Here is a 26,711-nt window from a genome sequence, read left to right on the forward strand (position 1 = left end):
TTGGCATTGTGCCATAATAAAGAACCAAACATGAGATAGCACAGTACTGGTACTCCAAGAAAATTTACATCCTGAAAACCACATTGAAAAGCTTAATATCAGGTCATGGCCTACTTCACTGGGAGTCTGGACATACGAATGTGCGTTGTAAATGTGCACATTTTAGTATTGGTCACGAAATTCCAATTCTCTTGGAGTATCCTATGATGTATTGTTTCTTTTGTGACATAATATAAGATCTTTTAATGTTTTACACGTACGAACATACGGGCTCCCTACGACATCATAGCTGTACAAGCACGGTGACGCCTGTCATCTGGCGCTCTTTGGCAACTGCAGAAACGAACCTATTTCTAACAGATCGTGGGAAAATATTCCGAATGGTGGTTTGAAAAGCGTTACCATCAAAGTACCATTCTGGCGGTTACACCGGAACTATGTGAGATGATGTACAATGAATTTCTTAAATCACAGAGTGTTTGACTCTCATTTAAAAATCAACTCTTTGATGGTGAGCCATTGAGATGTATTTTGAGCCTGGAAGATGCCATTTAGATGAATTTTGAGCCCGGAAGATCAGACATTTATGTTGTTATTAAAAATTTTACTGGCACCTTTGTGTGATACATCTTAAATTGTAATACACGCATAAGAGACCAACATTGTATGTGAAAACTTAGCGTCTCTTGCAGCGTATTAATCTTATAGATCAATATTATATGTGAAAGCTTTGCATTTCGTGTAGCAACACTATGTATATTAATTTAGACCGTTAACTTTTTCTGTTTGTGTGTTCGCACTACTTAACAGTGATGTTGCTATTGGTCAACTACATCACGTGTCCTAAGCTCTGAATACCTGCTGTGATCGGCTGGCAAAATCACGTGACATGAGCTATGACTGGCTTACAAAAGCGCATCGCAATATTTATTTCAATGCTTCTGAAAGTAACATGCAGTGTTTGGTGGAATTCCAATTTATACTTTTGTAATACGAAAATATGCAGCATACGTGTTGCTGCACATCAAAGATCTTTCCAAAACGTGTTTTTTTTTTTTCTAAAGCGCCAGGAAATTCGACGCCCGTGTATAAAACCATAATCATTCAAAGGACTTATAAGTTATACAGTTCCAAGAGAAAATATACTGTCAGTTGACAGGGAAAAAGTATGTGCTCACCTGGGAGAAAGTGTATTTTTAACTGAGAAATCCGGAAATTTTTTTTCCTTGTCCGCGTATACCCTGACATGATATACGAGTTGGGGTGGCAATCATTAAAACAAAGGTGTTTTTTTCTATGATGAGATGTTTTCAGGAAATTTCCTCTGAATGGCAAAATATTTTGTTGACACTCACCTACACAGGGAGAAATTATTATCGTGATAAAGTAAGAGAAGTCAGAGTTCCCGCAGAAAGATTTAAGTGATATTTTTCCCCAGTGCTGTTGAAGAGTGGAATGTTACAGAAATAGTCTGAAGGCTTTTCGATGAATCCTCTGCCGAACACTTAAGGGTACAGGGTACTTATAAATGGTGGGAAAATCAAAATTTTTTAAATGACTTTATTAAATTTTATAGTCTTTCCTGATTACATTTATATATACACTGTAGGGTTTGAAATGAAAAATGACCTATACATAATTTTAAAGTTATGGTCATGTAGGAGGTGCGACAATAAAGTAATGAGACCGATTTTCTGTGCAAGATGTGGAAACCGTGCGTAGGCACAATATCTGTGACCTTGGTCTATAAGCTGCTTCTAGTCCAGGCGGCACATTGATGCAACTGCTCAGTCATGAGTTGTGCTGTAATAACTTAACACGTGTTTGTGTGTCTCGTCACGGAAATGGAACTGCATAATATTGCACAGCAGTATGCCATTTCTTTTTGCGTTAAATTGGGTGAAAATGCAATGACAACTTATGGTAAGCTTCAGAAGAATTTTGGAGAGGAGGTTATGTCAAGAGCTCAAGTTTTTCATTGGCATAAAATGTTTAGTGAAGGCAGAACGAATGTTGAAGATGAAGACCGCAGTGGACAACCGTCAACCTCACGGACGGATGTCAACTTGGACAGGGTGCGTGAACTCATACGATCTGATCGAAGATTATCCATGAAAATGATTGCAGAAGAACTGAACATCAATCGAGGAACGGTTCGTCTAATAATAACATTGCTGATAATTGGATTCTGCATCATGATAATGCGCCATCCCATACTGCTCTGTCAGTACAGCAATTTTTTACCTCAAAACAAATTTCAGTACTACCAGAGCCACCGGCGGTCAAGGAACACATTTTCAAACAACACAAGATGTCCAAAAAGCTGTGACGAAGGTCTTGGAGGATATTACAGAAGATGAGTTCCAGAAATGTTACCATCAATGGCAGAAGTGCTAAAAAAAGTGTTGCAATCAGAAGGGAACTACTTTGAAGGAGACAACACTAAAATTGACTAAAACGATAAGCAACATTTTTTTTCACATCAGTGTCATTACTTTATGTTCGCACCTCGTCTACTGCCATGCCCCCTTTATCTCTGTTACAGAAACCAGTATTATTTTGAAAAGAACTGTGCACTTTCTTTCTGTTTCCAGCGATTATATGTATGATACATTGTATATGTTGGCAACAGCACAAGTTTCTAGTGTCTGTAAATGATTATCTTTGCAAGTATTTACTTCTGTGTTCTTAAGCAGTTTGTTCACGTGTTAATAAATGTTTGTTTCCCAAGTGCTACATATATTTGTGAATAAATGTTTGTTTCCCAAGTGCTACATATATTTGTGAAAATACATATTTTTTAGTGTGCAATAAATACGAACTATGCCACACATCAAGAAATTCAATAAAAGGAAATTCTGTGGTAATCAGTTAACAAACAAAACAAGCCACACTGTTGAAAGTAACCTACGTGTCAGTTCTTCAGTGAAGAAATTCGCACATGGCACGCCTCCTGGTGATTCAAATTTTTGTGTCAACAATGACGTTGTTTGTAGTGGATTTGTTGTTGTTGATGTGGGTATCTTATTGCCTTTGATAAAAGAAGTGTAAAAATGTAAACGATGTGATGGTGTAGTCTGGAAATAACTGAAAAACAAAGTAGCAGGAAGGGTTTAGCGTCAAAATTAGTTGGTCTGTGTAGATCCTGCAATAAATCTACCTCGAAAATGACTTCGAACATTGTGCATAATTCGTATGATGTGAATTTGAGGTTAGTGTACGCAACGCGTGCAATAGGAAAAGGAAAAAAAGGCTGCACAAACGTTTTGTCATTTGATTGACCTTCCTCCTCCTCCCAGTAGGTTCAGCGAGTACATAAGAATACTTTTAGGTGCCTTGACGGTTGTGTCTAAAGCATCTATGAAATGTGCAGTAGAAAAAACTGTGTAATATTTGTGAAACCAGGGGCCTCGCTGTTGCACTTGATGGGACATGGCAACATTGAGGACATCGTTCCTTGAATGGCGTTTTAAGTGCTAATTCTGTGGAGAATGGAAAAGTTATGTTGAGTGCTTATCTAAGTACTGCCACACCTGCCATAGTAACACTGAAGGGCATATTGAACATCAGTGTTCTAATAATTATGATGGTTACAGTGGAGGTATGGAGTGTGATGGAGCTCTAAAATTATTTCAGAGGTCGGTGCCCATTTATAACGTTAGATATACAAAGTACCTAGGCGATGGGGACTCTAAAGCTTTCAATAAAATTAATGAGTTCAATGTTTATGGTGATACCTTTGTAACAAAACTGGAGTGTTGTGGATATGTGCAAAAGAGGATGGGTGCTAGATTGAGGAAGCTAAGAAGACAAATGAAAGGAAAATTGCTATCTGATGGAAAATCCCTGTCTGGCTGAGGCAGAGTGACAGAAACTGAAATAGATCTTCTTCAGAGCTATTAAGGACTGGCCATTAGACAAACTGCACCTCTGAATGATGTTACAGCAATGAGAAAAGCTGTATGGGCCACCTAATTTCATAAGTTGTTCACAGATGACCATCCTGTTCATGGACTTTGCCCTAAAAGAGCAGATTCTTGGAGTGGTTACCACAAAGCAAAAGAAAGTGGTCAAATATACTATCAAAAGATCATAAGCATCATCTTCTTGAGCCTGTTATGAATGGAATAAAACCAATTTTTAGAGACCTGAGTGGACCCTGTTTTGCTTAGTAAATGTCTTCCATGGGGGGCACTCAGAATACAAATGAACGTTTCAACCATTCCATATGGGAAAGATTACCCAAGAATGTTTTTATAGGGCTAAATACATTAAAAGTTGGTGTACTAGATGTTGTGCTTTGTTTCAATGATGGAGTGATAGGAAGGTTGGAAGTCCTGAGAAATTTAGGCATAAAATGTGGCTCTAATATGGAAGATCAATTTCTTGCGTGTGACAGACAATGGGTGCACGAAGCTGAAAGATTCGCTCTTCAAGTTATCAAAGAAGCAAGAAGTGCTAAAAGGAATCCCAAGAGGAAGCTTGAAGATGAAGAATTGCTGCAGGATGAAAACTATGCTTCAGGAATATTCTGAGGCTCAGTTTAATTGGACTCATATGTTCATTCGCAATTTCTCGCAAGTTGTGTTCTTCAGAATTCAGGTACAAATATTTCCTAAAGTTTATAAAGTTGGTAGCCCTGCACCTGCTATACGGACGTCTGAGTCACAGCTCTCGTACAAGATAAGTAATGTAAGTAGTAATAAACTGTTTTTAACACTTTAAACTAATTTATTACGTTAATTATAGTGCTCTTCAAGCTTACCATTAAAGGTTTTTGTCTTACTCGCGTATTTTCACAGTAATCATGTAAAGTTCGTTTTGTTTACATTTCGCGGCCAGACCGAACTTTTGAGCTTTAAGATTAAACTTCATACCGCAATTTCAAGTGCATTTACAGATAGTTTAGTGTGCTAAATACGTTTGCTGCCCCTTTATATCTGTAGAGTATCGTCATCTCTTAAATAATTTCCAGTAAAAAAACTTCTGATCCACTGTCTACATAGTCGTGAGTAGGCCTAATTTTTCGTACACATATTTTCATTGTTTTCCGGTAACTTCAATTGTCTTTCTGTCACTAAAATCGATTTGTACCATGAGTGTAAAGTGCCTGACGTGCTGTAGAATTGTTGGCTCCGGGGTCTGGTGTGATGGATGTAGTAACTTTTTTCATTGGGGCGATTGTAGTGGCGTGGGAATTGGGAAAATGAGCGAGACTCATCAGTGGCTCTGTAGGCTATGCAGTAGAGATAGAAAGATTGTGGAACAGGAGGGGAAAATTGCTGCCCTTCAGGCTGAGTTAGATGAGGCTAGGTGAGAACTGGGCAGGTTAAGGGGGGAGAAGGGTAAACAGGGGTAGGAAGTGGCAACAGGCATAAGGAACAGGCCAAGAAATTCTTCTGACAGCTTTGTTATTAAGGTACAAAATAGGTTTGACCTGTTGCCTCAGTCAGGAACTGATGAGCCTCTCACAGAAGTAGATGTAGACAGGGCTCAACAAGCTTTCAGCAGCAAATTGAATAAGAATGTAGGGAAGTCTGCAAAGAGAGAGTCTTGTTGCTAAGCAGTTCGCATGCTAGGGGTGTGGGCCAAGTTCTGCAGGATGAATTAGGGTCAGAATACCAGGTCACAAGTTTTTTCAAACCTAGTACTGGGCTGGGGCAGGTTACAGAGGATTTAGGTTCACTATGTAGAGGCTTTACTAAGGAAGATACCGTGGTTATTGTGGGTGGGTCGGGCAACAGTATTGACAGAGATCTGGGGTACAGCATAGGGTGTGACCTGGCAAAGATTGCATCAACATTGAGTCATACCAGTGTTGAGTTTGTGTCGGTTCTGGAGCGCCACGACTGACCCCATTTGAGCTCTTCTGTCAGGAGAGTTAATTTGGAGTTGGAACGGCTACTTGGATCTGGTGCAGGGTCACACATTGGTGTGGTTCCTGTTGATTCACTCTGTAGGTGGGACTATACTAGACATGGCCTACACCTCAACAAGAAAAGGAAGGGTAAACTGGCTGGGCTGATGGCAGGAAATGTAAAGGGGGGAGGAACTACATCTCATGATGGAAACTTTTTTTTTTTTTTTTTTAGTGTAAGATCAGTGTCCAGTGGGAAACTCAGCCAAGCAAGTACTAAAGATGTTAAAAAAGTTTAAGATACTCACAAAAGTAAAGTGAAAAATAATGTTAGTATATTTCATCAAAATATTGGGGGATTGAAGAATAAAATTGATGAGCTTCTGCTTTGTTTAGAAGATATAGAAGCTGAGAATGTAATAGATGTACTATGCCTGTCTGAGCATCACATTGTCACTGATACGCAAAAGGTTAGCATCAATGGGTACAAATTAACTGCACATGTAAGTAGAGATAATATGATGAGAGGAAGAGTTGCCATATATGTCAAAATCTTCCACATTGTAAAAAATTTAGAAACTAAAAAATTTTGTGTAGAGCAACATATGGAAGCATGTGCCACTGAACTTAAACTAAATTATGGCACTTTCATAATTGTAACAGTGTATAGACCCCCCTCAGGGAATATCCAGCTATTTCTAGAAAACTTGGATGTTTTGTTGTGCTATCTGTCAGACAGGGGGAAGCAAATTATCATTTGTGGGGATTTCGATGTTGATTCCCTGAAAGAGTGTAATAGGAAGAATGACCTTGTAGTATTACTCAGTTCTTTCAATTTGAGCTCCGTCATTGATTTTCCTACTCGGATAACAAAGAACAGCAGTACATTGATAGATAACTTTTTTATAGACCAAGATAAGTTTAAGGACATAAATGCTTATCCAGTTGAGAGTGGTCTTTCAGATCATGGTGCACAGCTAGTTACAGTACATGACATAGCTCCATGCAGTATATCAAATCAGCTTTTCAAAGCAGTGTGTTCAATTAACAATATAAATATTGCAAACTTTAGGGAAAGCCTACAGCAGCTAGACTGGGATGAAGTGTATAAGGAACCCGATGCAAACTTGAGATATAACTTATTTCATGATACATTTTTAAGGGTATTTGAAAATTGTTTTCTCAAGAAAATAGTTAAACATAATTCCAAGAAAACATATAAAAAACCTTGGCTAACTAAAGGAATAAGAATATCTTGCAACCATAAAAGAGAACTGTATCTAACAGCAAGAGGGAGACCACGAAATTGTTCAATATTACAATAACTATTGTGCGGTACTAAGATAAGTTATTAAAAAGTCCAGAAGCATGTGTGTGTCATGTCTGACATCAGTAACTCTGATAATAAAATTCAAGCAATTTGGAATATTATTGAAAGGGAAACAGGGCAACCAAGAGCACGGGAAGACTTAAGTGCCATAAAACAGAATGATAAGTGTACTAACAAACAATCAGAAATTGAAAATATTTTCAATAATCATCTTTTAAATGTTGTGGAGAAAAAAGGATCTAGATCTTCACTAGAAGAGGCAAGGCTACTAATAGAAGAGGCAATACTTGTGCAGTTTGAAACAACTGTATTTCCACCAACCTCTCCCTCTGAAATCAGTAAAATAATAAACCCACTGAAAAGTAAAAGCTCTTACGGAATTGATGGCATTTGCAGCAAGGTACTTAAAACTTGTTCCCCACAGATAAGTAGGATTCTCAGCCACGTGTGTAATAGCTCTTTGGAGCAGGGTGTTTTCCCCTATAGACTGAAATATGCCATTGTAAAACCATTGCATAAAAAGGGGGATACGTTGGATGTCAACAACTACCACCCAATCTCTCTTCTGGCAGCTCTATCAAAAATTTTTGAGAAAGTAATGTATTCAAGAGTAGCCTCCCATATTTGTAAAAATAAAGTACTAACAAAATGTCAGTTTGGTTTTCAGAAAGGCTTTTCAACAGAAAATGCTATATACGCTTTCACTGATCAAATATTAAATGCTCTGAATAACCGGACATCACCCATTGGTATTTTTTGTGATCTCTCAAAGGCCTTTGATTGTGTAAATCATATGGAATTCTTTTAGATAAGCTAAATCCTTATGGTTTGAGGGGGGCAGTGCAAAAATGGTTTAATTCATACTTAACTGGAAGAATGCAGAAAGTTGAAATAGTGGTTTATGTGATGTTAAAACAACAGCTGATTCCTCAAACTTGGGGGGGGGGGCTATCAAGTACGGAGTCCCACACGCTTTGGTCGTAGGTCCTTTTTTTTTTTTTTTTTTTTTTTTTTTTTTTTCATCAGTCTACTGACTGGTTTGATACGGCCCGCCACGAATTCCTTTCCTGTGCTAACCTCTTCATCTCAGAGTAGCACTTGCAACCTACGTCCTCAATTATTTGCTTGACGTATTCTAATCTCTGTCTTCCTCTACAGTTTTTGCCCTCTACAGCTCCCTCTAGTACCATGGAAGTCATTCCCTCATGTCTTAGCAGATGTCCTATCATCCTGTCCCTTCTCCTTATCAGTGTTTTCCACACATTCTTTTCCTCTCCGATTCTGCGTAGAACCTCCTCATTCCTTACCTTATCAGTCCACCTAATTTTCAACATTCATCTATAGCACCACATCTCAAATGCTTCGATTCTCTTCTGTTCCGGTTTTCCCACAGTCCATGTTTCACTACCATACAATGCTGTACTCCAGACGTACATCCCCAGAAATTTCTTCCTCAAATTAAGGCCGGTATTTGATATTAGTAGACTTCTCTTGGCCAGAAATGCCTTTTTTGCCATAGCGAGTCTGCTTTTGATGTCCTCCTTGCTCCGTCCGTCATTGGTTATTTTACTGCCTAGGTAGCAGAATTCCTTAACTTCATTGACTTCGTGACCATCAATCCTGATGTTAGTTTCTCGCTGTTCTCATTTCTACTACTTCTCATTACAGGACTGGAGTAGGTATTGTAGCTGGTTACCAAGCCCCCACAGAACGCATCTCTGCCTACGTAGATCAACACTTTCAACCCATACATGCAGTCTCCCATCCTTCATCAAAGACACCAACCACTTTCTCGAACGCCTGGACTCCCTATCCAATCTGTTACCCCCGGAAACCATCCTTGTAACCATTGGTGCCACTTCCTTATACACAAATATTCCGCATGTCCAGGGCCTCGCTGTGATGGAGCACTTCCTTTCATGCCGATCACCTGCCACCCTACCTAAAACCTCTTTCTTCATTACCCTAGCCAGCTTCATCCTGACCCACAACTTCTTCACTTTCGAAGGCCAGACATACTAACAATTAAAGGGAACAGCCATGGGTACCAGGATGGCCCCCTCGTACGCCAACCTATTCGTGGGTCGCTTAGAGGAAGCCTTCTTGGTTACCCAGGCCTGCCAACCCAAAGTTTGGTACAGATTTATTGATGACATTTTCATGATCTGGACTCACAGTGAAGAAGAACTCCAGAATTTCCTCTCCAACCTCAACTCCTTTGGTTCTATCAGATTCATCTGGTCCTACTCTAAATCCCATGCCACTTTCCTTGACGTTGACCTCCACCTGTCCAATGGCCAGCTTCACACGTCCGTCCACATCAAACCCACCAACAAGCAACAGTACCTCCATTATGACAGCTGCCACCCATTCCACATCAAACGGTCCCTTCCCTACAGCCTAGGTCTTCGTGGCAAACGAATCTGCTCCAGTCCGGAATCCTTGAACCATTACACCAACAACCTGAAAACAGCTTTCGCATCCCGTAACTACCCTCCCGACCTGGTGCAGAAGCAAATAACCAGAGCCACTTCCTCATCTCCTCAAACCCGGAACCTTCCACAGAAGAACCCCAAAAGTGCCCCACTTGTGACAGGATACTTTCCGGGACTGGATCAGATTCTGAATGTGGCTCTCCAGCAGGGATACGACTTCCTCAAATCCTGCCCTGAAATGAGATCCATCCTTCATGAAATCCTCCCCACTCCACCTAGAGTGTCTTTCCGCCGTCCACCTAACCTTCGTAACCTCTTTAGTTCATCCCTATGAAATCCCCAAACCACCTTCCCTACCCTCTGGCTCCTACCCTTGCAACCGGCCCCGGTGTAAAACGTGTCCCATGCACCCTCCCACCACCACCTACTCCAGTCCTGTAACCCGGAAGGTGTACACGATCAAAGCAGAGCCACGTGTGAAAGCACCCACGTGATTTGCCAACTGACCTGCCTACACTGTGAAGCCTTCTATGTGGGAATGACCAGCAACAAACTGTCCATTCGCATGAATGGACACAGGCAGACAGTGTTTGTTGGTAATGAGGATCACCCTGTGGCTAAACATGCCTTGGTGCACGGCCAGCACATCTTGGCACAGTGTTACACCGTCCGGGTTATCTGGATACTTACCACTAACACCAACCTGTCAGAACTCCGGAGATGGGAACTTGCCCTTCAGCATATACTCTCTTCTCGCTATCCGCCGGGCCTCAATCTCCGCTAATTTCTAATTTCAATTTGCCTCCGCTCATACCTCACCTGTCTTTCAACAACATCTTTGCCTCTGTACTTCCCCCTCGACTGACATCTCTGCCCAAACTCTTTGCCTTTACAAATGTCTGCTTGTGTCTGTGTATATGCGGATGGATATGAGTGTGTGTGCGCGAGTGTATACCTGTCCTTTTTTCCCCCTAAGGTAAGTCTTTACGCTCCCGGGATTGGAATGACTCCTTACCCTCTCCCTTAAAACCCACATCCTTTCGTCTTTCCCTCTCCTTCCCTCTTTCCTGACGAAGCTACCGTTTGTTGCGAAAGCTTGAATTTTGTGTGTATGTTTGTGTTTGTTTGTGTGTCTATCGACCTGCCAGTGCTTTTGTTTGGTAAGTATATATATATATATATATATATATATATATATATATATATATATATATATATATATATTCCCACGTGGAATGTTTCCCTCATAAAAACAAAGATGATGTGACTTACCAAGCGAAAGCGCTGGCACGTCGATAGACACACTAAATTCTAGCTTTCGCAACCCCCAGTTGCTTCGTCAGGAAAGAGGGAAGGAGAGGGAAAGACGAAAGGATGTGGGTTTTAAGGGAGAGGGTAAGGAGTCATTCCAATCCCGGGAGCGGAAAGACTTACCTTAGGGGGAAAACAGGACGGATTTACACTCACACACACACACACACACACACACACACACATCCATCCACACATATACAGACACAAGCAGACATATACAGAGCCTCTGTGTGTGTGTGTGTGTGTGTGTGTGTGTGTGTGTGTGTGTGTGTGTGGGCGCGCGAGTGTATACCCGTCTTTTTTTCCCCCTAAGGTAAGTCTTTCCGCTCCCGGGATTGGAATGACTCCTTACCCTCTCCCTTAAAACCCAAATCCTTTTGCCTTTCCCTCTTTCCTGACGAAGCAACTGGGGATTGCGAAAGCTAGAATTTTGTGTGTATGTTTGGGTTTGTTTGTGTGTCTATCGACGTGCCAGCGCTTTCGTTTGGTAAGTCACATCATCTTTGTTTTTAGATATATTTTTCCCACGTGGAATGTTTTTATGAAATTTGTTGTTAATAATCCAACCCATTTCAAAAGTAATAGCAGTGTGCATAGCTATAACACCAGGAGAAAGGATGATCTTCACTGTGCAGGGTTAAATTATGCTGCCACAAAAGTCTTTGGTCACCTACCAAACAGCATCAAATGCCTGACAGATAGCCAACTAACATTTAAAAATAAATTAGAAGAATTTCTAGATGACAACTCCTACTCATTGGCTGAATTTTTAGATATAAATTAAGGGGGAACAACAACAACAACTTAAACATTAGTGTCATGCAATGTTTTGTGTAATGTTATATCTTGTACAGACATCTTTTATTAACCTGACACGTTCCACATCATTACGAAGTGTCGTATTCATGATCTATGGAACAAGTATTATTGTAATCTAATCTAATTTTTTTCTGTAACTTGCAGTAGTCCATACTTATGTAGTAGACCTAAGCTTTATTGCAGAATTAGCTAAATCATAGAAAAAATAACATTTTTATTAGGAAAAACATTATAAATGTTAAAATTTGGTCTCCTTCAAATGTATAACATTGGATTAAATGGTACCTCAGTGTGAGGAAGCATTTTGGAAAATAGAGCATCAATTTCCTTGTTAATTTTTTTAAATAACCCTAAGCAGGTTCAAAAATATTCAAAATACTTCTAATTTGTTTAGAAAGTGTGCTCTATTATCTGATATCAACAAAAAATCTGTAAAACATATACATTATAAACAGTGCCTGAAAGAAATAGGTGTTGATTTTTACATAATATTGAGCTGGAAAAATGCCCTGTATCCTTAAGTGTGGACTGCCAGAGTGTCATGTAGATTTACATGAGAAATATCTTCGGGTTTGTACTGGTGATGTATGATGTGAGGGGCCTGAATGCATAATTTTTTCTTACTGCTGTCTTTGGTGACAGAAGCAATGCATTCAGCTTCCAGAAAGAAATTCTCTCACCTCACAAAACAGGCCTTTGACTAAACTTTATAAAGTGCCATCCAAGTACTGTGCTGGTTTATGGTATAGAGCAGATGTTAGCAACACGTATCTCCATGGTTCTCCATCATTTGAGAAAAATGTCGTTTTCACTAAAACACACAACTACATTTATACTTCCATTTTTCCTGTACAGTGTTCTATAATACATACAATTGTGACTTTAAATGAGAGCTTCAAATTATCGAGGGCATCAGTTTTTTTTTCCATTTACAAATTTAATGTGCCATTATCAACAGGATAATTGCATGCAGACCATTATATTGGCGTGTGAGGTTTTGGGATTGCCAATTTTTTTTTTTTTTAAATCTGATATCTTGAGACTTTATGAGCCAAAGCTCATGGGATGAGGTGGTACCTAGCTGAATATAAAATTTTAAAACAAAAAATTACAGAATTAATAAAATACAAAATTTAGAGAGATTAGGATAAATTACATATTGCATAGAGAAGTTCTCAAGTATTGTGAGGGTCTCCTGTGCAGTAGATGAAACGGTTTGTTTACTGGGATTTAATGCATCGTCGCTGGCTGGGTGCAGCTTAATACATGCACCACTTCCCTACTCCCTCGTTCTTACTGCTTCTCCCCTTCCTACCACTCCCCTCAGCTTGCAGTCAGTACTGCTACCACTTCTTGCCACTAGCCTAGTAGCTGCCGCTGGGACGCGTGAGGAGTGATTTGTTTTGATATGATTCTTGGAGATTGTTGACCCAGCGGCTGGAGATGACGGTCATGTGTGCATGAGTTGTGTCTGAGTGATTGTGTGAATATGTGTGTGTGTTGTCATTTTCTAAGAAAGGCTATGGCAGAAAATTTAGTTGTGAGAGCGTGATTGTCTTTTCTACGTGTCTGCCCATGGTTCAGCGATCATCTTTACTGTGAGTTGCCATCTATCTTCATTAGCATTAATTCTCAGAGTATTTGCACAAATTGATGGATTTACCACCACCATCTCATTTCATCAACATAATGGCAGTGACTTATGAATGACAGGCCATTTCTGTGGGTGTCTGTAAGGGATTGGGGCTGCCGATTTGAAGCCCATTGTTTCCCAATAATGTGCAAGCCCTGCCCGTCGGATCTAGTCTCACCGATCTGCTCCCAGGCTGGCTCTGTTTGTGTGTGCAGTGGATTTTTGTGATTTATCCAAGGACTCAGGACTGTGGTGCTCCTCGGCAGGCCAGAGGCCACGGGCGATGGAGTTCAGGAATTGCGACTTTCTCACTGCAAGTACATTGTGCGGTACATTGTCTTATAAACATTTTATTTATTCTAGTACATTTTGGGGCTTAGAAAATCATTTATACAGGATGTACATAAAGTTCGGGAACACTTCCAATAATTTATTGCACAAGAACTAAACATTGTACAGATGTCATACATATTGCATTTTGAAGAGAAACTCTGAAAGTGTTGTTGTTGGTCCCCCTCCCCCCCAAACATTCAATACGCAAAACATGAGTGACCCGGCAGACATCTATACAGTAATCGAATTCGTGCCACACCTGTCCCAGCGTGGCATCGTCGACTGTGACATTCTCTTCTCGTATTCTCTCCCAGAGCTCTGCTACATCACGTGGTAGAGACCATACATACACCAGATCTTTAATGTGTCCCCACAGAAAAAAAAGTCACACCGAGTGAGATCTGGTGATCAGGGAGGCCATTTCATGAAACAGCTGTTCCCTTCTGTAGCACGGCCAGTCCATTGATGCGGCAGCTCCGTGTTCAGGTACCCACGAACTTCACGATGAAAATGGGGTGGAGTCCCATCCTGCTGAAAGATGAACGGAGAGTCCGATTGCATCTGAGGCATCAGCCATTGCTGCAACATGTCCGAGTAGGAATATCCAGTGACAGTGCTCTTGACGGAGAAGAATGGCCTGTACAGTTTTCAACATGACAAAGCACAAAAAAAAAAAAATTACATTTAGCGAATCACACTCAAATTCAATGCATTCATGTGGATGCTTTGTACCCCAGATTCGACAATTATGCCTGTTCACTTTCCCATTGCTAAAACTTAAGCGATCAAAAATGCCATCCCCATCCTTATTCAGTTGTTGAGCAAAACTCAAAACACTTGTCCTTGTCGTCGTTATTGACCTTCTACACTAGCTCCAGTTTGAATGGTTTCATAGACAACTTCTGTCGCAGGACTTTCCACAGTCAGTGGAGCAATTTCGAGTTCACGGGATGCACGACGCACCAATTTCTTTGGACTGCTTATGAATGTTTCTTGTACGCAATCCAAATTCACTTCACTCACACTGGGACGTCTGCTGCTCTGTGCTGGGCACAAGCAACCCGTCATAATAAATTTGTTGTGCCTTCCTTGTTGGTGGTTTCTTAGCGTACTTTGTTCTAAACATCCATTGAACAGCTGTCGAACTCCAACACACAGAAAGCTCGCTCCGCACCTGAACTTGCCATGTTTACGACTGGTGCTATCGGCAAATCACCAAACTGTGCTGTGGTGGTATACATGAAAAAGAACTTTCAGGGTTTTTCTTCAAAATGACATGTGTGATATATGTGCAATGTTTGGTTCTTGTGCAATAAATAATTGAAAGTGTTCGCAGACGTAACCTACATCCTGTATATTAGAAAGTACGAGCGATAGGAAGAAGAACTTGTGGCAGTCACTGGCGGTTCGTATGCTATGTACCCGTATATTTTGGCCTGCCTTAATACTTCTTTCAATAGGCCTACTTTTTTCTGAGGTTATTTCTGAAATCAGTGTAGGTATTTTAAATCTGTGTTGCGACTCCAAGGAAATGCGTATTTGTGTCACCAAATATGTTTAGTTTTATTGAAATAAAATAACGACAGTGGTCTCAATGAAATACTGTATACCATTGTCTTTCTTTCTCCATCTAAAAACTGTTCATTACAAAAGATTAGATTAGTACTTAAGATTTTTGCTCATGAGGTGAAGAAATACAGAAGTCCTTACTTCTCTCTCTCTCTCTCTCTCTCTTTTGTGTGTGTGTGTGTGTGTGTGTGTGTGTGTGTGTGTGTGTGTGTGTGTGCTTGCCCTTGAGACCTCGAATTTTGTCAGGGAAAAATGCTAAAACTTGCTGGAAATCAGGGAATGTCACTTGGGGAAACTTGCGGCAACCCTGAATGTTCACAACCTGACACTGCAGAGCTTGCTGACTACATTTTTAAGGGATGAGAATATTCTTGCTAAGTGCACAGAATTGCCCCAAACTATAACACCATATGAGATAACAGAGCAAAAGTAAACAAGCTTTTGTGTTTGTGTCCAAGACATTGTGTATAGTGAAGACAGAAGTGTTCATTTTCTGCTTAAGGTGTTGAACATGATACTTCCGAGAGAGCTTTTCATCTACCTTCACTCTTAAGAATTTAAAATGTCTGTTCGACCAAGAGTTCAGTTGTTGGCAGTGAAGTGTTAATCTGTTCTCCAAAAGCCACATGCTGATGTTGCCAACTACCTTGTCAGCTAGATGGTTTACATTATGTTCCATGTTTCCCGAGAGAACACATGTCCGAATCTACAAAAGCTTTCATTTTCATTTGCAGTAGGTACTAGAAAACACAGAAGCTCCTGTTTGTGTTTCCTATAGATAGTGGATATAACATCAGCTCTTTTAAGTTTTGTTTTCAGATTATTTTTGAGGCCACAATTTCCACTCACATTGCTACTTTTGTGTTTTCTTCTTGCTTAGTACTTTTTGTTCAAAGTTTGACTATGGTCCCTGCTACTAGGTGCGAGGATACAAGCGAGCTGGTTTCCATTCGGACGTCTACGATGAGACGATGGACAGGGTGAAAGGCCTCGGCGTTGATACCGAGTGCACTGGTGGTGGCAGAATACAGCACGATCCCAGTGCCAAGGTCATCAAAGTGTACGGCTACTCACAGGTAATACCAAAAGCAGTGGGTTGTAGAAATGACAGTATGTGTCATCTTGAGCTGTTATTCAACTTAATTTTTTACTGTGTGACTGGTTTCAGTTGACCATTTTCAGGCTCTTGTTGTATATACATCGTGGATACATGAAAATTTTGGGTGAAAAGAATGTTTGAAAATTATAGTAACAATACCAGCGGCACTTACAGAATTTGGTTAGCAGCAAAAACTATATATATATAAGTTTTGTTTTCAGATTATTTTTGAGGCCACAATTTCCACTCACATTGCTACTTTTGTGTTTTCTTCTTGCTTAGTACTTTTTGTTCAAAGTTTGACTATGGTCCCTGCTACTAGGTGCGAGGATACAAGCTTGTCTGCTTGTGTCTGTATGTGTGGATGGATATGTGCGTGTGTGCTAGTGTATACCTGTCCTTTTTTCCCCCTAAGGTAAGTCTTTCCGCTCCCGGGATTGGAATGACTCCTTACCCTCTCCCTTAAAACCCACTTCCTTCCGTCTTCCCCTCTCCTTCCCTCTTTCCTGATGCGGCAACAGTTTGTTGCGAAAGCTTGAATTTTGTGTGTATGTTTGTGTTTGTTTGTGTATCTATCGACCTGCCAGCGCTTTTGTTCGGTAAGTCACCTCATCTTTGTTTTTTATATATATATATATATATATATATATATATATATATATATATATATATATATATATATATATATATATATATATATATATCAAAAGAATACAATGTCAGAAATATAAACATCCACAAGCATTGTGTGTATTGTTACTACAATTTTGAAACATTCTTTTTGCCTGAATTTTCCCTGTTTCTGTGCTGTGGGTACATCAGGTGCTCGAAAATGGTCTTTGACCAAAACTGGTTGGATCGATAAAAAAAAAATTTATCAATAGCTTAAAGTGTTACGTGATGTCATTTCTACAATTCGTATAAGCTTCAGACCACAGTTAACAAAATATATTTTAAAAACAGTGAAGTTTCTGTTCATACATTGTGTGCCCTATAATTCAAGTATTTTTAAAGTTTTTAAGAATGTTACTGTTTGTGTATAATTTGTCCAGTCACATTAATAGCTCTCTCTGGTACATGCAACATCCATATTTTTCTGTGCATATTCCTCCCTAAGACTGAATTGTCAGAAACTAAAATATTTTAGTTGATTATTTACCACCTTGTCCAATCCAACCTCACTTTAGGACAGTACAGGACATTGTGCAATCAAATATACCAACTGTTCTATTATTTATTTTTTTTATCTGTGTTTTGCCAGTATTCTGTGAAAAACAGGTCATAAAACAATTTTGTTCAATTCCATATGCCAAGCTCCTCCATGGGAAAGCAGTTTCTGCTTTGGTTACATGGCACAAATTATAGAATACCTTGTTAGATGGTCAGAAGTAAATGTCACCAGATGTTAATTCCTGTAAATCATCATGATGCTTATTACAACTGTGTACAATAATTTGGGTGTGGTGTTGTGGACAAGTGTTTTGGTTGAAATTGCTACTTTTGTTCTGGGTAGCAGCCATGATTATGAAACTTCCTGACAAATTAAAACTATGTGCTGGATCAGGACTACATCCTGAAACCTTGTCTTCCGTGAACAATGCTGATACCAACTGAGCTATCCAATCTGATTCATGATTTTCTCTCACACCTTTCAGATTATTTTTGAGGCCACAATTCTTGCTACCACCTGTATATTCAGAGAGAGAGAGAGAGAGAGAATGACATTATTACCAGCCTCTCTATCTTTTGATTGAGTATAGTTACGGCAGCACATAAATTGTGGTGATCCTGGTGTTTTTACAAGACTTTTTCCAGTTGCCAGGTCAGTTGTTGTTGTCGTAATCACGCAAATCAACAATTCCTTGCACTTGGAGCAGATCAAATGATTCCTCTGTACCCCTCGAACCTATTTTATATTTTTCAGACTGTGTTTCACATATTTTGTGACCTACCTGTTTCATTTATCACAGTTAATACAGTTGCAGATTGTGGGTATGTGTTTAATTTTTTGCGTGATTACTGCTGCTTGTGTTTCAGTGTTGTGTACAATGCCAGACCCATCAATACAAAAATTAATTCAGATGCTACAGCTTGCACATCTGGTCTGAAGGTCTTTACACACTTCCTTTTTCTGCTGCTTTTGTGTTGTGATGTGTGGTTTAGAAAATTTCAGATTGCTTTACAGTTTCGTGTGCTCTGTATTAGATGCATTTTTAGTGTACGTACAAGCACATTGTTTACATATGATGTAGTTGTAGTTAAGATTCTCGTTTTAGTGTTTAATTATTATTGTGATATGTAGCACACTGTTTAATTGTACTTTAGTTTTAAAATATCCAAGGACTGCTTCATTTCAGGGGTTTGGGAAGGCAGACCACAGCAAGACTGTAGAAATTCTGAAGACTGCATATCCTGATTACAACATTACTTGGAGTGATGAAGGATACTGATCTGCTCAGGTGATTAAATTTAAATATGTGTGATACATTCTAAATGTCTCTGACATTACGACAACCTTCGTAATGAATGAAGGTGATATTTTTTCCATTTAAGCTGTTGTATTTTAATAAGACCTCTCTTTAATTATACGGTTAGTTCTGGCCCAAAAAGCCATTTTAAATGTTTTTAAAGTACAACAAACAGTAGCATTTCTACTGTAATTTGTAAGCCATGATGAACAGCAGCACATAGTGTGAGTTTGCTGCCTTTTTATTTCTGTGGGACTTCGCTATGTGTGTAAACCGAAAAATGGCTTTTCGAGCTGAAACTAGTTGGTTAACTAAAAATATTTTTAGTAACTATATTATCTTAAGTTGAAAAATATCATTTTCATCCAATGACATTAATAATTTTTGTGTCCCCTTTTTCACTTTTGCCATATGGGTCTGTTCTGAGAAGATCTATCACATGACTACTGCTTTGTTTCTCAGATTGGTACAGTTGTTTTCTGTCATTAGTTATTGTATGCTGCTTTTGACCACTGAGAATCAAATTTTTCAACTGTTTAATATCAGGATTTAGCAGCAGGTTTTTTTACTCAAGTGTTGAAAGGTGGTGTATCTAACAACTATTTTTCTGATCTGAAGATTGCCATGCAGGAACTCAACAAACTAGTTCTGATCTGATTCAAAGATTGCATTCATTTTGTTGGTAGAGACAGTGGGGAGCTGCCCTCTTCAGTCATCATTATCCAGAGGTGAAGCTAGTTTTCTTCAGTAGTGGCTGTCATTATTGACTTCAGTCTTCAAGAGTGTGTCTCAGAAATCATTAAATCAGCTGCAGACTGTTGGTTTATTGCATGAAGATATTCCAAATACTGCTTTAAATTCACTTCTATCTTAAATTCAGTGCCATGTATGAATGTCTTCTTTTAAACTCCACTGCTACCTCAGTCTAACTGATGTGTGTACAAAAGGAGTGAACAAGTGGCCCGTGTAATATGCCTAGTGTGTTAACAGTGGACACCATTACACACTGTCTATTTTAGAAAATGAATCACTCTGCAGCAACCCAGGATGTCTCAGAATTCCCACATTATGCAGTACAGTATCCAAAGATTGTTATTCTGTGAAAAGAAATCCATTGGTGTTAATTAGATGTGTACTGTACTCTCCATTTAATGTACAAAAGCAGTTGTCCAGTAGCAATTCATTGCAAGAGGAGGGACAATTTCCAGTTTTTTGTTATTTATTTTATTTACCCATTTAAATAAAGCTGACTTAGGAATTTTCCCTTATGTGGGGACTGCTTGTACTAGATAATGTGTCTATTCAAAGTTCTGTATTTGCATATTTTGCTGTTCATGTCACTTCTGCATAATTTTTCATTGATTGTATTGATACTTGTTTGTATTCTGATATGTTGTGAAATTTCGAACATTTGGGAATGCCATGAGAAACTATTACTATTATTGTCAATTGTAGGCTTAAACTAAATTGTTCTCTTTCAAAAATTTTAAGAACAGTAGGCCTATCATCCTCATTCAAAATAGTCTGTCTCTAATTTTGTTGTCCAATTATGTGAGAAATAGTTTAGTTTCAGAATTTTCAGACGCCTACAAAACTATACTTTGTAAGTTAGTGCTACCATTGTTTTGTATACGTAATTTACTTCGTAGCAAATCAATGCTTTGTGGTTCACAGTTCAGCCAAAGTATACACCACCCCTGAATTTCATTGTATATCAATGCAAATAAACGTGTGTTTTTGAGAATTTTCGGAAGTTACCATTGTCCATTGCATAATCTGTGAGCAGTCGGGGTTTGTGATTTAGTTACTGTAGCAGATTTTCTGACAGACATTTTGTGTTACATCTGATTTTCCCTTAACCCATTACTGGCCAAAACTCTATCGGATTATTTTTTGCAAACTTTTATACATAAATACGTTACATTGAGTGATCAATTGAATAAAACGTTGTTTTGAAAATTTTCGGTTTACTAGAACAAAAACTACAGACCGTCCCATTTTTGGGACATTGGCCAAATGCCCTATCCAAATTCACAATCTTATTCTCCATGCATAATATTGTAAGAAGCAACACAAACATTAAATAAAGAATGTTTTAATATTATGGAATGTGAATTCAGCATGAAATGAAGCAAAACACTTGTCTGTACACCAGCATTGCATCTATCCCAAATTTTTGTTGTTTTTTTTCTTGCAGTAAACACATCTCGTCTGTGTTTTTCTTGGCACAATGAAATGATTTCCTGGATCTAGTCGTACATCTGTGCTCACCCGTCCTCCCTTCAATTTGCTTCCTTGTGGTCCTCTGCGTTTTGGTACTGATTCTGTTTTCCTTGCTAGGTAAAACATCACTATTCTCCATCGGACATCCAAAAGTAAGAGCTTCTCATTAGAGTTAGCAATTTGGTATGCACGCCGTGTGTTTACTATGCAGATATCTATCATCTGTGTGAATAATGGCCACCACCATTCTTTGACCTTATCCTTGTCCTATAAAGTGATATCTGCTTGTCCAGTAGATCTACGCCACCCATATGGGCATTGTATTCTTCAATGAGATGTGGCATTGTAACAGATATTTCCTTTTTCTTTGCCCATGACTATCTTTTAGTAGAACTCAGAGGAGTAATAGTACTGTAATTTGTCGCTACACATACTGGTTTGTTGTCACTCCATTTCACAACCAGAACTTCGTTCTCTTTGTCAAATATGTAGTCATAGAATCCTCGTTCCTTTTCTTTTGCCATTCTTTGAGTCAATCAAAGGACATGCATTAGTTTGGATCTCTGTTATTGTTCCTGTAGCTTTCATTTTACTCTTTCTGAGTGTGATCAGTGTGTCAACACTGGTGAAAAAGCTGTCAAAGAAATGCTTGTAATTCGGATACTTTGATTCTGGAATCATGCTGGTTAGTTCATTTATTACCCTTGCACCTAAAGGCTCCTGTTGTCAGTCTTGCCACAGTATGGCGAAAAATTATAAAGAAAGCCACCAAATTTTATATCCAAATTTGATAGGCTTTTCCCTCAGAAACATTTTAGCTGAATGTTTGCCATAATAAAGTACCATCATTTCATCAGTTGAGAGTTCTGAATGAAATACGCCAAATTTACCAAATTCCTATTTCAGCGTTTCAAAGCACAACCTCAGTTTGTGCATCTTGTTGTTTCTGTCTATTTTCGAGTTGTCATTGAGATGAATGAATCTCTTTATTTCCCGAAACCTATTTCTTGTCGTGGAGTTGAAGACTAAAGGAACACCGACATCAGGAGCCTGTTCTCATGGGGAAGTTTATGATAACCACTCAGAAGTAGTATGCCAATAAATGATTTTAGTTCTTCTTTGGTTAGCAGAAAATTTATGTTGTTATGTTGGCAAGCATAGATTTCATTTGTTCGATAATAGTATTCATTAGTTTCTCAGAAAAAAAATCCTCAAACACCTGGGCCACTGTCTTATTTGCTAGACATTCCGCAACATAATGTTCGTTGCTCTTCCCTGGTTCACTAGTGTTTGTTTACGTTGGTTGACATTTATACCACTTACATTTATATTTTTTTGTAGATAACGTACCACTTTCTCCTCCATCTCCTAACGCTTTCCTTCTTTTGGCTTCTGGAGGTACAACTGTAGCATTAGCTTCATCTCAGCTGCTTATGAGCTCTAAAGTACCGGCTACATCTTGTACAACAGACTCATTGTTCAGTTCAGACGCACAAGAGTGGTGTTGGTAGAGCCACTATGAGGATACAGATTAGGTTTGCTTTAAATACCGTCTGTAATGATCGTTAGCATTAGTTACTTTTGAAGTTGGACGTGGTTAGTTGATGTTGGTGAAGAATGCCTTTAAGGTGACAAAAATGTAATTGTGAACACCTCACTTAATTTGCACAAGGTCATGTAATAGGGCTGTGAGAAACTTGATGTTCCTTCTGCGCTATTGCAGAAAGACTTGTTAGGAATGTAGCCACTGCACACGTATGCTGGCAGTGATGGCACCAAAATTTGTGGAGGAAGAGATTAGTGTTTAATGTTATGTTGATGAGGTCATTAGAACTGGACCCAAACTTCGATTAAGGAGGAAATCGGCCATGCCCTTTGAAAGGAATCATCTCGGCATTAGGCTGAAGCAATTTAGGGAAATCGTGGAAAACCTAAGTCAGGATGGCCAGACGCATGTTTGAATTGAATGCAAGTCCAGTGTGCTAACCACTGTGCCACCTCAACTCAGTCACGAGAATGTACAGTTGCAAGAAGACGGGGCTCTGGACAGCCGGATGGCACTGCCGAGAGGCAAGACCACTGTGTCCGGCATATGGCTGCGGCACATTGTACTGCATCAGCAACAGCAGTTGGCACCACAGTGACACAATGAATTGTTACAAATTGATTATTTCAAGAACAGCTCGGAGCTAGACGTCGTGTAGCGTGTAGTCCACTGACCCCAAAAAACCGCCATTTGCGACTTCAGTGGTCTAAGTGAGACTCATTGGACGGCAGGGTGGAGGTGTGTTGTGTGTTCTAATGAAAGCTGCTTTTGCCTCGGTGCCAGTGACGGCTGTATGTTGGTTAGGAATAGGCCAGTTGAGGGCCTGTAACCAAGCTGTCTGTGTGCTAGGCACACTGGACCTACACCTGAAGTTATTGTGTCGGGTGCAATTTCTTCCTACACCAGTGGCACTCTTGTGGTTATCCCAAGCACCCTGATTGCAAATTTGTATGTCGGTCTGCTGATTTGACATGTTGTGCTGCCATTCATGAACAGCAGCATTCCATAAGGTGTTTTCCAACAGTATAACACTCAGCCACATACCACTTTAATAGCCACAAGTACTCTACAGTGTGTCAACATGTTGCCTTGGCCTGTTTGATCACCAGGTCTGGCTCCAATTGAGTGCATACGGGACATTATTGAACAACTCCAGTGTCTTCCAAAAACAGCATTAACCATCTCGGTATTGGTGACAATGTGCAACAGGCATGGAACTCCATCCCACAAACTCACATCCAGCATCTATATAGCACAATGCATGCACGTTTGCATGCTTACATTCAGCATTCTGGCAGTTACACTGGATTTCATTGTATTAGTGTATCACATTTGCAATGGTGTATCTCGCACTTATATTAACCTGTGATCGTGCAACATTAATCACTTAAATATGTTACCTAGACAAATGTTCCTGAAATTTCATTACTCTACATTAATTACTTTTTGGTGGTGTTTCCCCCCCCCCCCCCCCAGGATGACTACAGTAATACATTATAAAGTTACTCCAGTGGTTTCAACATTAACTTTTTAACATAAAAGATTTTGCTTACAGTTCATTTTTGAGTTAAAAGTTTAGAAATGTTAACAGCCCATATTAAAGCTAGCAATAATAACTATATTAATAATTGCTAATGTAAAGATACACACACGGACATCAATTTTGAATAATGTGTTTTGACTGTAAATAATGTTTTATATAAGTCTTTGTATTGATACTTAATTAAATGTTGTGTAATGAATATCCAGATACTCATATAAAAAGTTTTGCTGGATCAAGTTATTTACAAACGCGGTGTACTGTGTTCTTCCATTAGAGAATGAGACTGTATTGTTGATCGGTTTCATTACAAAATCGTAATAAGTGTTTAGTTAGAAAACCTTCTATAACTAGAACTATTAATATGAGAAAAATAGGGACAATGAAAGAACGGAAGATCAGTTGTAGAAACAAGAGTATCTCGAGCGGTTGCTTTTCCCACACATGTAATTAACTGGCATTATTGCCACTATTAACTTACCGTGGTTTCACATCTCATCTGTTCAATGTTCCCCATGTCCTGCCCTTCTGTTCCCCCTTCCTATTAGACCATATATGCCTCTGTTACTGTAATCGATATGTAAACAATATTTATCATATTACTTTTTTTTTAATTTTTTTTTTTTACAGGTTGTAATATTTGACATTGCATCTTTTGAAAATGGGGCAGGATGTTGTGCCCTGTTTCCTATTGGAGTGTTTCTCTCTGATCAGAATTGGAGGCGGACAATTCACTTGAACTTCCATTGATGTTGTTGATGTCTTTGAATCATGTTGTTTCATTGTGATTAATAAAAAAATTATACAATCCAATGGTTTCTTCATCTTGTCTTTAATAATTCCAGACCTATTGTTCAAACTCATATTTTAAGAGTTACGCATATGAGCATTTTTGTGGAAAGTGCGTTTCACACATACTTTCAAGATAAATTGAATAATGACCCCATTTTCAGGGAAGATAATTTGATACAGCTAAACGCATATACAGTACACACATTTGCTTGTGCCTGAGACAAAGTGAGAGTGATTCAAAGAAAGAATTCACTACTTTTTACCTACTTTCTGAATAACTTGCACTTTCGGCAGAAATGTTACAAGGCAAAGTCAATTAGATAAAGGGACGAAAATGAGAGCAAAATATAATTTGAATATCGGAAAAAATAACCACTTAGTGCTTGTGTGATACTTTACAGCAAGCCTAAAATTAATTTTTAAACATTGGGAAATCTGGGATGGAATAACAATAATATGAAATACGATAGATTTCTGCTCCCCACCTAGAGGAGACGCTGAGTGGCAGACAGGCACATTGAAGGAAGACTTTTAGATATTAGAAAGTGTGGGACAGAGTCCTCATCCAGCAGTTGTGGTGGGGGATATCAGGTGGTGTGAGGCTGGGGTGGGAGCAGGTAAAGGCCTAGATATGTGAGACACAGAGACTAGCAAAGGTTTAGGCAATGGGGTTTACAGGAATGAAAAATATGTTGCAGCTAGAGTTACTAGGCTTCGTTCCTGTGGCCCCACACCTCAATGCCCTCCCTTGCTCCCATTTCCCTGCCAACCAGCAGAGACTCCTTATGCTGAGATGGGCTCTGTCCATTAGATTACAGTCATAAGATAAAAAGAAACATTATGCAGCATGAAAGACTAATTCAAATGGGATGGAAATATGTAGATGTGATGTACGTGCACAGACAAAAAAAAATAATTGACAATTTCAGAAAAATTGAATGATTTATTCAAGAGAAAGAGCTTCACAAATTGAGCAATTTGGTCCACCTCTGGATGTCCTACTGAGGAACATCGTGCCAAATTCTATCCAAGTGGTGCATTGTATTGTCTAAATGATGAGCTGTTTGGGTGGCCCTGCCCATAATGCCCCAGACATTCTCAGTTGGGGAGAGATCCCGTGACCTTGCTGCCAAAGGTAAGGTTTGGCAAGTATGAAGACAAGTTGTGTGTGGGCAGGCATTATCTTGCTGAAATGTAAGCAGATGATGGCTTGTCATGAAGAGAAACAAAATGGGGTTTATAATATCGTCAGCAGACATCTGTGTTGTAAAGATGACAACCAAAGGGGTCCTGTTATGAAAAGTAATGGCACACTAGACTATCATTCATCGTTTGGCTGTATAGTGCACTGTTATCTGGTGTGTCCCCAGGCACGTCTCTGGTCTGGAATTGCATTGACTGGAATATAATTGGCTTCAGTGATGAATCCCACTATGAACTGAGCCCCGATGATCAGCACAGATGTGTCTGAAGACTCCCCAGACATTGGTGGGATACCACCCTGAATGTCGCCTCCCATACGAGTACGGTCCAACTACCAGGACTGATGATCTGGGGTGCGATTTCTTTTCGTAACAGATCTCTTTTGGTTGTCATCCATGTCACCCCTACAGCATACTCGTCTGTTCACAATACTGTGTAGCCTATTTTGTTTCCCTTCTTGGCAAGCCATACTTTGCTTACATTTCAGCAAGATAATGCCTGTCCGCACACAGCTTGTCCTCGTGCTTGCCAAACCCTACCTTGGCCAGCG

The 26,711-nt window shown here is 39.3% G+C and overlaps 1 protein-coding gene across 3 annotated transcripts in view; it reads left to right on the plus strand.

Moving 5' to 3' along the window:
* The window catches only part of LOC124717361 (sex-regulated protein janus-A-like), a 48,729-nt gene extending 23,750 nt beyond the window's left edge, over window positions 1–24,979 (plus strand). For all 3 annotated transcript variants that reach the window (XM_047244192.1, XM_047244194.1, XM_047244193.1), the window contains exons 3-5: window positions 16,211–16,366; window positions 18,747–18,848; window positions 24,797–24,979. In XM_047244192.1, the coding sequence (XP_047100148.1) occupies window positions 16,211–16,366; window positions 18,747–18,839 (249 nt within the window). In that variant the 3' untranslated portion in view covers window positions 18,840–18,848; window positions 24,797–24,979. The remainder of the gene's footprint in view (window positions 1–16,210; window positions 16,367–18,746; window positions 18,849–24,796) is intronic.
* Window positions 24,980–26,711: the final 1,732 nt, after the last annotated feature.

The sequence above is a fragment of the Schistocerca piceifrons genome, chromosome 9, assembly GCF_021461385.2.
Source record: "Schistocerca piceifrons isolate TAMUIC-IGC-003096 chromosome 9, iqSchPice1.1, whole genome shotgun sequence".
Taxonomy (NCBI): Eukaryota; Metazoa; Arthropoda; class Insecta; order Orthoptera; family Acrididae; genus Schistocerca; species Schistocerca piceifrons.